Below are 17,502 nucleotides of genomic sequence, written 5' to 3'. Positions count from 1 at the left end.
CTGCACTATAGGTATACGCATATAAAAAATAGTTAAAATCCAGTAATAATGGATACCGTTAACTAAAAGTTGAGTTGTATATGAATCAAGCCCAGCTGAATTTTGTGCCACACAAGTGTAGTTTCCTCTGTTTGAGGGAGCAACAGATGAGATAAACAAAGCGTTCATCGATTCTCCAACCGGCATAGTACTAACACCCATGTTTGATGATAATTCTTCGCCATAAAAATTCCAGCTAATACGTAACGGTTTATCACCTTCTGAGACTGTACATGCAACTTGAACAGTATTTCCAGCATTGCTAGGTATATCACCAAAAGAAAATGGTAATATTTTTGGACGCACTATATAGAAAGTAAAAATATGTGCGCATTTTTTTTCAGCATTACAATTCTAATTCAATAAATTATAGTATCATTTAGTTGTGTTGTTTTATTTAGTAGGTACCTAAATATACTGTTAATATATTTTTTCAAACGATAAAAGGATTAAATAGGATTCAGAACTGTTGCACTACTAAACGAAAGTTGCGTGTGTTTATAATATAGACTAAAGAATTTAGGTATAATGTATACCATTAACCAAAAGTTGAGCCGTATATGAATCATATCCGGCAGGATTTTTTGCGACACAAGTATAATTTCCTCGATTCGAAGGAGCAACAGATGGAATAAACAAAACATTCATTGAATCTCCAACAGCCATGGTGCTAATGCCCATGTTCGATGATAGTTCTTCGCCATAAAAATTCCAATTTATACGCAACGGTTGGTCACCTTTTGCAACCGTACATCCAACTTGAACTTTATCACCTGCATTATTGGGATTATCTCCAAATGAAAATGGCAAGATTTGTGGTCGAACTGCAAACGTACGTGTTAATTTATTATAACTTGAATGTTATAGTAATGATGATCAACGAAACCGATTTATGATTCTACCACCGGATAAAAAAAAAGATATTTATAATTTTGAATATTTAGGTGATTACTCTACTACTTCTTTAATAAATTGACGAAAAAAAATGAAGTAAACTTATTGTCAAGTTACCTCAAGGATAGACATCTATTGGAAGAGGAGTGCTGCATCATCTACAGTAAGCATACTAATTTTATTTAAAAATGCTACCATTAACCAACAGTTGAGCTGTATACGAGTCATATCCAGCTGAATTTTTAGATACACAAGTATAGTTTCCTCGATTTGTAGTCCCCACAGAAGGTATAGATAAGACATTCATCGAATCACTTACAGGCGTTGTTGTAATACCCATATTAGACGATAATTCTTCCCCATAAAAATTCCAACTAATACGTAAAGGTTTATCACCTTTAACAACAGTGCAGACGACTTGCACTGAATCACCAGCATTGCTTGGTGTTTCACCAAATGAAAATGGTAAGATTTTTGGGCATACTGTAAATCGTTCAAAAAATTTATCAAGATAATGATTTCTAAATATATTATAATAGATTCATCAGTCTTCTCATATATATAAATAAATATAAAAAACAATTTACTTTTGAATAATTCTCCATCTTGTTAGGAATACTATTTAAATGTATTGAATTTAAAATAAGATTTTTTTTTTTAGTATACATAATTTGGTTTATATTTTGAAAGTTAAAAGATAACATACATTAAAGTATTAGACGGACAAGTACTTATTTTCTAAATATTTTAATAGGTATTATTATTAGAAATAGCTACTAATGTTTAAGTGAGTTGTTAATAATAATAAATTATGGCAATAAACAAAATTGCGCAGTGTGTCAGTATAATTAAAAATTATAAAGTTTAAATAATTTAATATGTACCTATTAACAACAGAATAATCATGTTGTTTGAAAAAAAAACCTACTAATTAAGTGTTTGAATACTTAACAAGAATGCTCATCGACAATAGGTACCTAACTAAATACAAATGCTCAGATATTGTGCATTTGTGCTATAAATAATTCATAATTTGTCTATATAATATTGATAATATTTATTATCTTATATTGTTCAACAACAAATTATCCTATATCTGCAATACAAAATAACTCAACAATTATAATTTTAATCATTTTAACTGGGATACATAACCAAATATTCTGTACTGCAATGGACTAAGAAGCCTAAGTTTAATAAAAAATTTTTAGTGTTGTAAATTTCTTGTTAACTTAGTATTTTTATAAAGGATAAGAAGGAAAATAGTGTGGCCATTATCCATTGAAAAACAAACTACTAACTATAATATATGCCGTCATTAAGTTATATAATCATACAATAACTAACATTTTTATTTAAACCTAATAATATTGTACCATTCACTTCCAAATATGCAGAATAATAATCCATTCCTACGGCATTTTGTGCCACACATGTATAATTTCCACCATTAGGAAGACCAGCAGAAGGAATAGATAAAATATTTGATCTATCACCCATAGAGCTTGTAAAAACTCCAGTCTGAGATGACGTAAGTTCTGTGGTGTGGAAATACCATGATATTCTTAAAGGCTTATCGCCTTTAGTCACAAGACACGTTATTTGTACTGGTTCACCAGCAAAAACTGCTGATTCAAATTCAAACGGTCTTATTCGAGGAGGCACTGGAAACCGTTAAAATCAATTTCAGCTAAGAGTATCATGATTTTAATAACTAATTTCTATTACAAACTTACATGAGTATAATATAATATTATAAACATTGATAATTTTATCAATAATTACTGTTCATAATTTGTATGATTAATAATAGGATTATAAGGAATATAGGTAGATACTCTAACAGAAATTATAAGGAAATTAAGAATGAATAATACATGTATTGCGATAAGCATAAATGTAAATAAATTACTTAATGTTTATAGGAATACAATTAATTATTTCATAACATTCTATATTGTACCATTTACTTCCAAATATGCAGAATACGAGTCCATTCCAACAGCATTTTGAGCTACACACGTATAATTTCCACGATTGGAAATACCAGCCGAGGAAATTGACAAACTATTGGCTCGATCACCCAAATAATTAGTTACTATACCAGTTTGAGGAATTGTTAATTCTTTGCTTTGCAAGTACCATGATATCCTTAAAGGTTTATCACCTTTTGTCACTAAACAAGTCAACTGAACTGGTTCACCAGCATAGACAGCCGACTCAAATTCAAATGGCCTGATACGTGGAGGTACTAGAATTTTCAATGTGTTGTCTTATTATTTTAAACTGATAATCTAACATCCACAACTAATTAAGAGTAATTGATCAAAGTTAAAATAGCCTTTAACAAATTAGATAATTGTTCGTATAAGTATTCTCTTTTAAGATTATATTAATTATAAAATAAATAGTATCACAAAATAAATGTATGGGAATAAATAATGAAGGAATATTTTGCATAGGTATTTCACAAACTAACTACAAGAACATCAAAATCCAAATGCCTTAATCAGTTGCATCAAAATTATTATAGTGGTTCCAAATAAACAATGAAAGAAAGCTTTTAACTTGTTACAAAGATTTTGAATAAAAAATCAATATCCGATTTTATACCATTCACTTCCAAATATGCAGAATAATAATCCATTCCAACGGCATTTTGAGCTACACAAGTATAATTTCCAGCATTGGAAAGACCAGCAGAAGCAATAGATAAACTACTTGCTCTATCTCCCATTGTGTTAGTTGTAATTCCAGTTTGAGATGTCAATTCTCTGCTGTGTAAATACCATGATATTCGCAATGGCTTATCGCCCTTAGTGACAAAACATGTTAGTTGCACCGGTTCACCAGCGAATACTGCTGATTCAAACTCAAATGGTCTGATGCGTGGAAGTACTGTAAATATTTTACACCTCAGGAAGTTAAAAATTGAGGCATATCCACTAAATTCAATAAAAATATAGCAAAACCAAAATAATATTTAGAAATCACAGAATATTGAAGAAAAGTCTTGATTTAATGTTTATACCTTAAATATGTCTTAATATCAATATTGGACGTGATACACTGATACTGAAATATTTGAAAACAGGAATAACATTGAAGTCGATTAAAAATGACAAAATTGTTGGTAATAAAGAATAATTATAAAATATTTAATTGATTTTTAAATGATTAAATAGTTTTTTTTACATACTCTGAAAAATTGTCTCACTATATTATATTATTATTAATAAATCCAATAATATTGAGCAAACAATCCAGATAATTTTTAACAGTCATTAATGATGAGGGTTTCAAAATCTAATTTAAAAGACAGGTATGGATTTTTTTTTCAACTGCAACAGTAGTTAAAAAATTCAATAAAAGTACAAACTGTATTATATCTAAAGTATATAATAAAAAAAAAAAAAATAGTATTCTGTACCCTAGTAATTCAAACATTTTTTTAGTTGAAAAACAGTACTTAAATAGTTTGTTCTCATTATGTTTTGAATTATCAAGGATCTTAGATGATTGTTAAAAGATTTTAATTTGTCTAAGAGGATATTAATTTTATATATTATTAATAACTAATAATTAACCACAATTCTTTGATATATAATCATTTTAAAACTCATAATTAAATAGTTTTTCCAAAAAGAAGATTTTTATAAACAATATTCTTTGAAAATACGAACAAATTTATTGAAATAATTTTATGGTATAAATATAATAATAGGACGGAAAAAACTTTAATACCTAACAAGGCAACAATAATCTGGACATGCAGATGTGCTAGAAGCTTAATAATATTACTTTTGTGCAGATCTTTACCGTTGACCATTAATTCTGCTGTATGTTCGATAACACCAGCTCGATTTGTTGCTATGCATGTATAAAAGCCTCTATGATATTCAGTTACTGAGGGTATTTCTAGCATGACAATTTTTTTCCCTATTCGATTAAGCAATATAGGTTCAGGCAATGATCCCACGGTTCCACCATCAGCACTATGAAATGTCCAAGATATGTTAATTGGCATATCACCTCGTGCTACATGACATGTTAATTGAGCGTTATCACCAACACTTAACTCGCCATCAACAGAAAAAGGCATTATTGAAGGGGGTACTAAAAATTGCGAGAAAAGATTTCATGAATAAATCAAAAGTTATATTTAGCATTGAGTATTATAACATAATTGTTCAATTATTGTTAAGAATGCATGGGAAATGGGAATTATATAAATAAGAAGCATAATGTGCTAGTGCTAATGTTGTTACAGTTGAATTTTCAAAATATGCTACTCCGTATACCATTAACCATCAACAGAGCAGTTTGATTGACAACTCCTGCTCTATTTTTTGCTATACATGAGTAGCTTCCTCGATGATATTCTGTTACTGTAGGTATTTCTAACATTGTTATTTTTTTTCCAATTCTATTTTCTATTATTGGTTGTGGCATAGGTTGTATACGACCATCTGGGCCTTGAAACACCCATGTTATTTCTAATGGTGTGTCACCTTTTATTACATGACAAGTGAGCTGAGCAGTTTCACCAACATTCGATTCACCCTCGAACGAAAATGGTTTCATTGATGGTGGTTCTAATAACAAGTATATTGTTTTTAATATTGTAGGAAAAATATGAAGAGGAATTATGTATTGTTTTGATCTAAAAAAATAACTTTTAGTGCCATATTGCCAACAGTTAAGAGTAAGTAAGTACAGCAGACATGCTAGGTACATTATTTTTTTTATTTTTCCTCCTTAATTGTTTACCATTCACAGATAAAACAGCAGATTGTGAAACTCGATCTGCTCGATTATTTGCGGTACACACATATGTACCACGATGAAACTGTGTCACCACAGGTATCTCAAGTACAGCTATTTTCTTTCCTATCCTATTTATAGTAGTAAGTTCAGGAAGTGGAACTGAATGATTGTTGACATCCAAAAATGTCCAAAATAATTCAAGTGGCATATCACCTTTGCTCACATGACAAGTTAACTGGGCATTATCACCAGCATTGGTTTCTCCATCAAATGCAAAAGGTAATATAACAGGCGGAACTAAAATCATATTGTATATTGTGCCCGTTATATCATCAGAATCATTATAAACTTTGTACCTTATTGGATTAATTTTATGAAACAATCAAAATTCACTTACCTGGATGTAAAAAAATAAACTAATAGTGTTAAGACTTACTTAATTGGATTATCGTCAAATTATGAAATTATAATTTATTAATTTAAACTTAATAATATAATGTATGTATTGATATTAAACCTACAAAAATTCCACTATTTCATTTTTTAAATATATACAATAATTCATATTGATATGAGTTTTTTTTTTATTTCTATTGTATATTATTATTCGGTATATCAAAAATAAAAATGTATAGTATTTATTTAAATTTTAGTGTTTTGGAAAGTACTAACTGTATAATACATCTACAATAAATTAACTAGGAATCATTAATTATTATTAATGAATCATACATTTTTAATGAAAGCGAAAGATCCACTTTCATATATTTTCATACCCTATAAATTATTTTGTTTTTATAAGTTAAAGATAATTATTACAATTTCTGAAACAATAAATTATACTCTAAAATCTATTTTTCATATTTAAATAGTTATTTTACCATCAAGCATTTTTAATTTTGTTCTCAAATAGGTTTTGTTGTTTTATTCTTTAAAATGCTTTTACTCAAGTTATGTTGGATGAAAAAAAAAATTGTGACCTTAAGTTTGGTGACTTGATTTGTAAAAATATAACAAAGTGACTTTAAATTGTTTAAAAAAATTAATATAAAATACAAATCCAAAATGAAATTTAAAATTCATCAAATATAAAAATTGTATAGTAAAAAAAGTTCTTTTTAATAGATATGAAGAACAGATAGAGTAAATGATGTATACAATTAGTAAAAAAATGTTAACAATTTAACATACCCATCACTTGCACTTCTAGATTTCCTTTAGCAGTATGTCCTTGGGCATTTCGAGCAACACATGTATAAGTAGCCTGATCTGAAGATCTTTCAACATTTTCAATAATCAAAGTGCCATTTGGGAATACTTTTTGTTTACGGTTAATAGGAAGCTGTCGATTATCTAATAATTAAATTAACATAGTATGTTGAATATTGATTAATAGCGTATTTAGTGTATTTACCTCTTTCCCAAGTGATCGATTCCAATGGGTATCCAGCAACTGGGCAAGTAACAAAAAGGTTCTCTCCTGACACTATATTTTTCTTATCCATCGGTCTAATAAAAGGAAGACCGTAAACATTGAGATGTGCAGTATGTTCAGCAGTACCAACTTTAGATACGGCTACACATCTATAGTGACCTCCATCATTAGTGTGAACTGATGAGATATTGAGATACGAAACTACTTCTCCTGCCATTGTAATATGTTGCCCAATACGAAGCCTAAACATACTAATTAAGTAGAATACAATTTATTAAAATTTTCCTTCTACGGACCTTTCTGTGCTGCTAAGTCGTTTGGAATCTAATTCCCAGTTAATTTCAGGAGTGGGATTTCCTGATGCAATACATTTTAAGTGCAAAGAGACTCCTGGCTGCATAGTGTTATCATTAAAATATTCTTTGATATGGGGTGGCTCAACTGTTGAAATATTAAAATATCAAAAAAATAAAAAAGCCTATATTAAAAGACAACATACATCTTCCTCCTAATTTGAGTTCAGCACTTCCTTGAGCACTCTCTTGTTCATTCCTTACAAAGCACTGATACATTCCTTTATCTTCCTTGCGTACAGAATCAATTCTTAATACTCTTCCATCATGAGAACTCAACCGTTTACCATCCTTTAACCAAGAAATAGTTTTTACTGGATTCCCTTCATAATTGCAAGTCAGAGTAGCAGGTCGTCCAAAATCCACAGTTTGAATGGTAGGTTCAACAATTGCATTTAATGGAGCTGCAATTTAAAAGTTATACATTTTAATTATTATATTCAAGGTAGACTACCAAAAAGTCCGAGGTAAAAAAATTCTAAGAAAAAAAGTCCGAGTAAAAAAGTCCGTGTTTAAAAAGTCCGAGGTATAAAAAGTCCGTGGTCAAAAAGTCCGAGATATAAAAAGTCCGATATAGGTACGTCATATAATTAGGTAAAAGGAAAAGTTAATACTTAATTTAATTAAGAAATAATTTTAATATATAATTATATTTTATTTGTATGATTAATTATTTTTATTGTTTTATATTTATTTATATATTATAATTATTATCATTGAATTTTGTAGAATTTTTAGATAAAGTTGGTCATAATATCAGAACAAGGCCTAGATAATTAAAATTATTGAATTTTTATATATATTATAATTTATTATTATCATTGAATTTTTTTTAAATATAATATTATACAGGACTTATTTTTATCTCCGACTTTTTGTTAAATATTAATATATTATATTTCATATGACGATAATAAATACTTAATTTGATTAAGAAATAATTTTAATATATAATTCTATTTTATATTTATTTATATATTATAATAATTATCATTGATTTTTTTTGATAATATAATATTATACCGGACTTTTACTTGCTTACTAAATTATAAATATCGGAATGCAATGAAAATAAAATTTAAAAACGCAATTAAAAAGTTAAATATAATTCAAAACTAAACTTACCTGTAACTGTCAGTACAGTTTCTACACTTTCACCACCAACAGAGTTATTGACAACACACAAATATTTGCCTGAATCATCTACCTTAGCTTCTCGTATTATCAATGTTCCAGAAACTTGTTTAATTCTATCATCCAATATCACGGCTTGCTTTTTGTTTGATCCTTCAATAAACTTGTACCATCTGTTCACAAATACACACATTATTAAATAACTGTGTGTTGTATCATAGTATATTTTAGAAGTGTGACTTTTTAAAAAAATTAACTGATTAATATTGATTGAATTCTGGTTTTAAATTTTAAAATATTTAAATTAGTAATTGGTAAATATTTAAAAGTCACATTTCTTTCTTGTTTAAATAAAAAAGGGCAGTTTATAAAATATTGGTTTGAAATGGATTTTTCACACAAATTAATAATTAAGATTAATATTGATATGAACTTTTAGGTATTTAGAATTATGATAATTTATTAAAAACTTTTATAAATAATTAATATAAGTTTTTTTTAAAACTTAATATGTTAAAATTAAAATTATCTAAATAAATAAATAAAATTCATTAACTTGGTTTTTTTCATTTTTTTTTTTTTAGCTAAGTCAGAGACAACGACAGCTTGACAATTATACAAAATTAACTTAGTTAGAATTTTGATTTGTGTGATCATTACGGTTAAAAAATGTAAAATAATAAACATAATTTATCAATTTTTAATTTATAGAATAAATAAACCGATAATTACAAACAAGTTTATATTACTATTTTTTTTTTAAATAAAAATTATTTGTTTGCATTATTGAAATGTAACAATCATACACTATTAAATAAAACAAAATAAATATTAAATGTGGAGAAATCTCATACATTTTTTTATAAACCTACATATTGTGTAATGTCTGTTAATACCTATATTTTATATAAATTTCCATTTGCCAACTGAATTACTTAAAAGAATAAGTATCAAATATCAATCACTACACAACATAGACTTAAGGAACTGGGTATTCTTGAATGGGATAGAACTGCTGAATTATATCAAACACTAGTCACTTACATATTTTATGTGAATTATTCGATTAAGAACTTCTGCTTGTAACTCTACCACTCCAGTAGGATAATTACCAATTTATCACTGAACATTTGAATAGAAATAAAGACATAAAGTATATTTGAACACAATTTATAACTTACTCATATTTGGGAATGGGAAAACCTTGACCAGGGCACAAGAGTACGGCTTGTCCATTAGCAATAAAATGATTACCTTCAAAACGTTCTTTAGAAACTTTTCCAGCAATATTTGAACGTGGTTCTGTAATTTTGGGCTTTTTATTTGAATATTTTTATGTATGAAATATTAGGAAAGGGAACCCCAATCAAATAATTATGAACACATTAAAACACATGGATTTTAGAAGAATTTGTACAATATGTAATATTGCTCTTAATAGTACCAAGACTAATTTCAACTATTTTATAGGTACCCTTTTAAAATAAATATTATTACATACCGAAATATAGGAATGGGAAACCCAATCACATTGCAAACAATAAAGACATTTTTTTTAAAACCTGTTGTTATTAATTTTCCTCCTTCATATTTTTCACCAGGAGCTTTTGGAGATAAATTTCCTGTAGGTTCTGTAAATTTATTTAAACGAAGTGATTTTTATAGAATAGGAAATAAAAATAAAATTAAAGATTACAAAAACCAAAATGTTAGGTTTTTTTTAGTTTTATAAGCTCAATATAATCTCGCTATTTAATTAATACATAAATATAATATAATTTTTTGTTTAGGCGTAGGGTTAACCCTAATTATTTATACAATATACATATTAAATTGCAGAGAATCTAATGTAAAATATAGAATTTAAATGTGATAATACAGTGATTGGCATTTCACTTAACCATATATTGGTTACACCACACACAAATATTATACTCAGTTTACATACCGAAAATAAGGAACAGGGAATCCCTGAGCTGAACAAACCATTGTTATATGAGTTTCAATCAAAAATGGTTTTCCAATTAAAATGGCAAGTTCTTCTTTTTTAATTTTTGGTGAAATACTTGTTTGGGGATCTAAGAAAATGACATGTATGGATATGAGAATATAAAGAAATTATCTGATGAAATAAATATAGTTGTCATCAATATCTTAATGAAGCCCGAAATATAATTAATACATTATTATTTGTTGTCATTTTAAAATTAGTTTATAGTTAGTGATACAATTTAGTTCTATAAATCTACCTGAAAACAGGTACTGGATGACCTTGAGTTTCACATGATAATACAATATTTTGTCCAAAAACCCCGTCAACATGGTCAAATTTTGATTTTGTTGGTACTTTAGGAATCATTGTTCCTATTGGATCTGTTCAAAAAAACCATTCATTTGGTTTAATATTTTTATTTATTTGATGTGCACTGTATTTGATGGTAGTATCGTACACATTGAAATAATTTCAAATAGGTATATTACTTAAAAACATTGTAACCACAAGGAAAAAAAAATTATAAAAGGGAAATTAAAAATCATTAGTCAAAAACGTGTTAAAGAAATCATAAGTTTAAATAATAGTTCATTTTTTTATTTTTTTTAAGTACTTTTTATAACCTTTAAAACTTTGGGTATTGCGATTAAAAACTGTAAAATAAAGTAAGTTATACATTTTTACTGTACCTAATCATTTATTATTTTAATAGTTCTGTAACGTAATAAACCGAGCTCCTTAGAATGGTTTAATTATTATACCTATTTTAAATATGATTCATCAACTCATTCAAATTTATAGGTAATGATAATTGATAATACACAAATATAATTTTTTGTGAAGGTGTATGTGACAAGCGAGTGCTAAAAACATGGGGTTTGGGGTCTATTAAGGATTTCTTTAGATCTTCTTATTACCTACCTATTTATTTATTAATATGTTACAATGTTATTTAATACTGATAAAACTAATAATACAAAAGTAAATTAAAAAGTAAACAGAATTTTGATATCATCATTATTTTGGGAGATATAACAATGGGTAAATCCTCACGAGACACCCTGTATATTATTACTGTATAAAATACTGTAGAGTTTAGATACTAAATAAATTTATAATTTTAAACATTATTTTTGGGTTTATAGTGGTTAATATTTTAAAACACCACGTCATACTCCTAATTAATAAAATAATTAAATATTATACCTAAATATTGGGAAAATGAAATTACAAAGTAACCAATATTCTATGAATAATGCGAATAATGTTTTTTAAAGTTTTTTAAGCAATCTTAATTTTAACAAAAAAAAATGTAGACAATGAAATAGCTACAATGATTATACTTAAACCCAATTAATCAATTTACCTTGAATAGTTAATTAATAGTATCATATTCAATATATGCATTTATTTTCCTTTATCTGTTTTCAAAACTAAGTTTTTAATATGAGCAGTGTTATTAAATAGAAAAATAATTTATCTAATAACAGATTTGAGTAATATTTACCGAAAATTAGGAACTGGGAAACCTTGGGCTTGACACTGTAGACCAATATTAGTATTTAATGATCGAATGTATGCTGAAATTTTCGTATCAGTTGAAAAACTAGGAGATTTCATCCCAATTGGTTCTGAATAATATTTGTAACAGATAAAATAATACAAATTTATTATAGTTATGAACTTCAAAAAAAAAAAAAAAAAATTGTTTTAAATACAGCTAAATAAACTTTATTTATACAGGTTAACAACATTGGTCTAAGTGTAGTTGGAATTTTAATTATTTTAACATTATAAAAACAAATTACTATAATTTTATATTTCATTATTTGTTGTGGAAAAGGTTTATTTGAGGACTAAGGTTGTGTAATTTATATAAGTATATATATATATAATCTGTTTTATTATACATTTAATAAATAATTATAACCTTTTTTTATGCTTTGAGTTGGCAAACTAATGTGATTCTAATAAATAAATATACTCTTATGAAGAATACAATTTTTTTATTGTGACTAATATTATAATCAATTACTATACCGTATAGTTGCAATTGGGTATGCTTGGACTTCACATAAAAGAGCTATGTTAGAATATTGTACTCGTTCAAAAGAATGAATTTTATCATCACTTGCAAATGTGGGTTTTTTAACACCAACAGGTTCTGGAATTGTTTGGATACTCATTTAATAATAATTTTAAGCCCAACTAAACGAACCTGTATGCGGGTATAGGGTACGCTTGTAGTTGACACCACAACGACACGTCTTCATTCACATATCTAAATGCAAAACGACTTTTTTCATCCAAAGCTAATGATGGAGGTTTGGCACCCAAAGGTTCTGTATTATACAGTTTAAAAATAGATTTAAATTAATCTAGTATAATTAAATCTGTCTTAAATTAACTAGTAAATTGATATTATATTATTATTATATATTATTAATGTATTTTGTTACACCTCATCTAACTTTAGTCAAAGCCTAAAATATATCTATATTTTTTTTGCATTGGTACTTTAAAAAAAAAAATTGCTATACATTAAAAAAATAAATATTTTTTAAATACTACCGACCTGAAAGACGGTATAGGAAAAGCCTGAGTCTGGCAAAAAAGTGTTATATATTGCCCTGAATGGCGTATGATTGTTCTGCTTTTATCATCTGGTGCAGTAGGGGCTTTAACACCAACAGTGTCTAAAGAGGAGTTATTTTATCAGATCAAAACATAATTCCTAAAAATAATGTTATTCCACAATGTTAAAAATTATATATTAGCTCAATGATAAGCCTATGTATATTTATGATTTTGCCTTACTAAGATAAAGGAACCGGAAAATTTTAGGTTAGAAATAATGTACCAATCCCTTTATTAATTTGTTGTTCTATCCAACTAAATTTTATATCAGATGACAGTGGAAAAGTTTTATACCAACCAAATATATGGAAAATAAGGATAACTTTAATGAAAAGCACTACCTATCAATATTATATTATTTCAAACCTGAATGATGGGATAGGATATCCTTGTGCATCACACAATAGATCCAAGTCAGCAAAAGACTTCATTTTAAATTTATATGTTTCTGATTTGGCGGAAAACGCGGGAGATTTTAAGCCAACAGGCTCTAAAAGGTACAACATAAAAATACATTTTTTAAATATTGAATAATGGTCTCACCTGAATTCTGGGACAGGATATCCCTGAGATTGACACAGTAAAACAATAGCATTCTTAGAACTTTTCTTTAAGCGAGTACCTTCAAACTCTGAAGATAGAGTAGGAGATTTAAATCCTATGGGTTCTGGATACAAATTTAAAAAAAAATACTTGAATGATTATTTATATAAATCAAGTTAAAATCTGAATGTTGGAAGCAAGGTAAGTTGTTTTTTATTTGAAAACAAATAGATTCATAATTTAATTTATAAGCATTTTAAGGATAAAATAATCCAAGTTAAAAATAATTGAATACAAAAATAATAATGTAATAATACATTTTATTTATTATATTCTAATAGACAAAAAATATAGTTCCTAAGAAATGAAAAAGAAAAAAAAATGTATAATAGGTATACTACCTATGTATAATTAGATAACTATAATTTTTACCAATAACTCAATCATAATCCTATATAGTATATTAGTATATAATATAACACCTAAAAGTGATAATTAATTTGCCTTATTTAAAAAATAAAAATACAAACATTTTTTTAACAAAATATGTTTTTATTTTATTTCCTTATACATGTGATGTCTAAATATTTAATTCTAGGATACTTTAACTGTCATAAAAATATTATCCTTTACATTTGTTTTATAATTTTGACTGCTATAATAATTTTATTTTAACAATAACTTTATAGACATAGAAAAGGGGTGAAGGGTAGTCAAGGGGGCTATAGCCCCCCAGAATTCTGTCAATTTGTGAGAACAGAAACATTTTTTTATTTAAAAAAAAGTCTATAGCCCTCTATATAAATTTATCACAGTATGCCAATGAATAACCTCTAGTTTAAAATTCAAAATTATAAGATTTAAATGTAGTTCTCACCTAAAATCGGGTACGGGATATCCTTGTGATTGACACAATAAAACAATTGGTCCTTTAACTCGTTTTTTTAACCCTGTACTAGAAAAATCTGAAGATAATGTAGGTGCTTTATAACCAACAGGTTCTGAAAATTCAGTAGGTAGGTTATGTTAATTTTGTATCTTTAAAGAAATTAAATATTATTTTCTTTGAGCCCAAATGTCAGTGATAGATTTACCCATGCAACTATAATGTAGTCCATTAAAAAATAAACCTTTCAACACACTACATAGAAATAAATCTATAGCATTCTCTCACCTATGATCAGGAACTGGATACCCCTGTGATTCACACAACAATACAATATCAGATTTAGACCTACGATTAAATATAGTTCCTTTTGAATCAGATGAAAAAGCAGGTGATTTTATGCCAACCGGATCTAAAAATGATTGGATAAACAAAATTTACAATGGAAATACAAGTGAGAACAAACAGTTTATCTTCAGCCAAAATGTGAGAATAAAGTAAGTCCACATTTTGTGATTAGAACATTTAAAAAATAGAAATGTTTTAAAATATTTAATTTGGGTTAAAACAATTAAAATATTTTCATTATATGTATTAACATTGTGGAATAACCTTACCTGAAACTTGGGGCAGGGTACCCTTGTGCTGAACATAATACTGATAAATCATTATTAGACCGTTTTCTATACCTTGCACTTTCTGCATCAGATGAAAATACTGGGGACTTTAGACCTACTGGTTCTATAAATTATACCAACATTTTTATTATATATACCTAACTGTACCTGAATGAAGGGATAGGATAGCCTTGAGCTTCACAGAGTAAACTTATACTGAATAAACTTTTTTTCTTGAATCTGGATGTTTCATCCTCAGATGGAAATGTAGGTGCTTTAAGACTATAAGGTTCTGGAAGAGATAAATTCAATTTCGAAACTGTCTAGATTTTTCATTTTTATTATTATTCATTATTTAAACTATAAATTATTAAATGATAATTTTAGTATACTATAATTTATATATTATATTCTATATTTCTCTAAAATTATATTAAGACGTTGAAATTTCTAAATTTTGTTACCTGTAATCTGGGACTGGGTACCCTTGTGCCGAACAAAGTAAAGAAAGATGTTTCAATACACTTTTAACAAACCAACTAGACTTTGAAGAAGATGGAAATGTAGGAGACTTGAATCCTACAGGTTCTGTTTATGCCAAAATATATAAAGAGTAAGTGGATAAAATATGTTACCTGAATGTTGGTACACCATATCCCTGTGCCAAACATAATAAACTAATACTTTGATCCATTTTTTTTATGTAAGTAACAGATTTAGCTTCTGATGGAAAACTTGGAGCTTTTAAGCCAATAGGTTCTATAATAGAAACCAAGAAATGTCATTATACTAGTATTAATAATGTTTGAAATGAAACAAATTACAAAATTGTTCAAACAGGGGTCTCTGTTAATCGTATTAAAGCTTAAGACTAATGCACTTTATAAATCAAATATTATAAATTATTTCAAGTTTCAAGTTTCATACCTATATGCGGGAACTGGATAGCCTTGGGCGGGACACAACATGTCTACAGTTAGAAATAACCTTGATTTGAAAGATTCTGCCATCATAGGAAATTTAGGTGCAGTCGAACTTACTGGTTCTAGTGTATTTTTAAAAGAAAAATGTAATTTAGATCATTACAATGTCCTACCCACCTTGAAATTGGTACAGGGTACCCTTGTGAAGGACAGAGCATATCAAATGAACTAAAACGTTGAATCTTAAATCCTTGAATATTTGTTGTTGACGAGAATTTTGGAGCAATACTAGTAATGGGATCTAAAATAAAATATGTAAGACTATGGGTATATAATACATAGAGCGGAAATTATTGTAAAAATACATTGAAAGTTTGATATATAATATTCATAATTTAATTTTAATTATATTTAACTTGATTGCTTATCGTTTATACCAATATATTTTAATGCATTTATTCTATTAAAATTCTAGTCCTTACCTGTATGTTGGTACTGGATGACTTTGAGCAGAACAAGTTAACACAAGACTTTGTTCAGATCTGAACTGATAACTTTTACCAGTTTCCAAAGAAGCAAATTTTGGAGATGAACTACCAACGGGGTCTAAGAAGTGATTAAGTAAGTATTTTCTAATGTCAGGATAATAGAAAAATGAAATAACATAACTTGTATCATTGATTTATTTGATTTAATACTTTGCACAGCTTTAATGTGTCGCAGGGGTACCCTATCCCAACATTCAGGCTTCATTTTCAAACACATATTTTTCAGTGGTAAGCAAATTTATTTACATTTTGATGAAATAAAATATTTCATATTTTTTTGTATGCAATAAAAATATTATTATGTTAAATAAATAAATAAATTGACTTAAAAAAGGATAAACTAAATAATATGTGTTTGAATACATTATTAATTTAAAAATATAATAATAAAAAAGTAATTTTTTACTTAGACCATTAATGCATTTAACATTGAAAATTAAAAATATGTTAACACATTTTTGACTTTAATAAAATTGTATTTACATAAAAAAATTAAAATAAATGCAACAATGATCTTAATATTATACATGATTTATTTCACCAAATAGCTAAATTAAAATTCTTAAAAAAAACCAAATATTATAAAATAGTTTATAAGTAGGTACTTGGATTAATTTGAAATTAAAAATGCTATTTGTTATTATTACTTTTAATTTTCAAAATTAAGAAAGAATAATAATTTAGCTATTGGGATTCCACTAAGAAAAATATATTGGTAAATTGTATTGAAAAA

At 27.0% G+C, this 17,502-nt stretch overlaps 1 protein-coding gene across 50 annotated transcripts in view; it reads right to left on the bottom strand.

Annotated features, from left to right (window-relative positions):
- Positions 1-17,502, bottom strand: part of Dscam1 (Down syndrome cell adhesion molecule 1) — a 64,464-nt gene that overhangs the window by 24,031 nt on the left and 22,931 nt on the right. For 7 of the 50 annotated variants that reach the window (XM_089226059.1, XM_089226062.1, XM_089226071.1 and 4 more), the window contains exons 6-11: positions 16,226-16,343; positions 8,614-8,795; positions 7,635-7,892; positions 7,432-7,576; positions 7,115-7,377; positions 6,892-7,053 (exon numbers count right to left, since the gene is read on the bottom strand). In XM_089226059.1, the coding sequence (XP_089082185.1) occupies positions 6,892-7,053; positions 7,115-7,377; positions 7,432-7,576; positions 7,635-7,892; positions 8,614-8,795; positions 16,226-16,343 (1,128 nt within the window). Of the gene's footprint in view, positions 1-56; positions 345-1,128; positions 1,417-4,752; positions 5,050-6,891; positions 7,054-7,114; positions 7,378-7,431; positions 7,577-7,634; positions 7,893-8,613; positions 8,796-10,570; positions 10,701-10,871; positions 10,996-12,122; positions 12,247-12,655; positions 12,780-13,618; positions 13,743-13,795; positions 13,920-14,969; positions 15,094-15,298; positions 15,423-15,762; positions 15,887-15,933; positions 16,058-16,225; positions 16,344-16,398; positions 16,523-16,703; positions 16,828-17,502 lie in introns of all 50 variants that reach the window. The other 43 variants (XM_089226044.1, XM_089226067.1, XM_089226047.1 and 40 more) reach the window with 23 other exon arrangements.

This window comes from Diuraphis noxia, unplaced genomic scaffold (assembly GCF_037042655.1).
Source record: "Diuraphis noxia isolate RWA-SAM2 unplaced genomic scaffold, SU_Dnox_SAM2 contig0004, whole genome shotgun sequence".
Classification (NCBI taxonomy): Eukaryota; Metazoa; Arthropoda; class Insecta; order Hemiptera; family Aphididae; genus Diuraphis; species Diuraphis noxia.
This window is presented reverse-complemented; position numbering and strand designations above follow the sequence as displayed.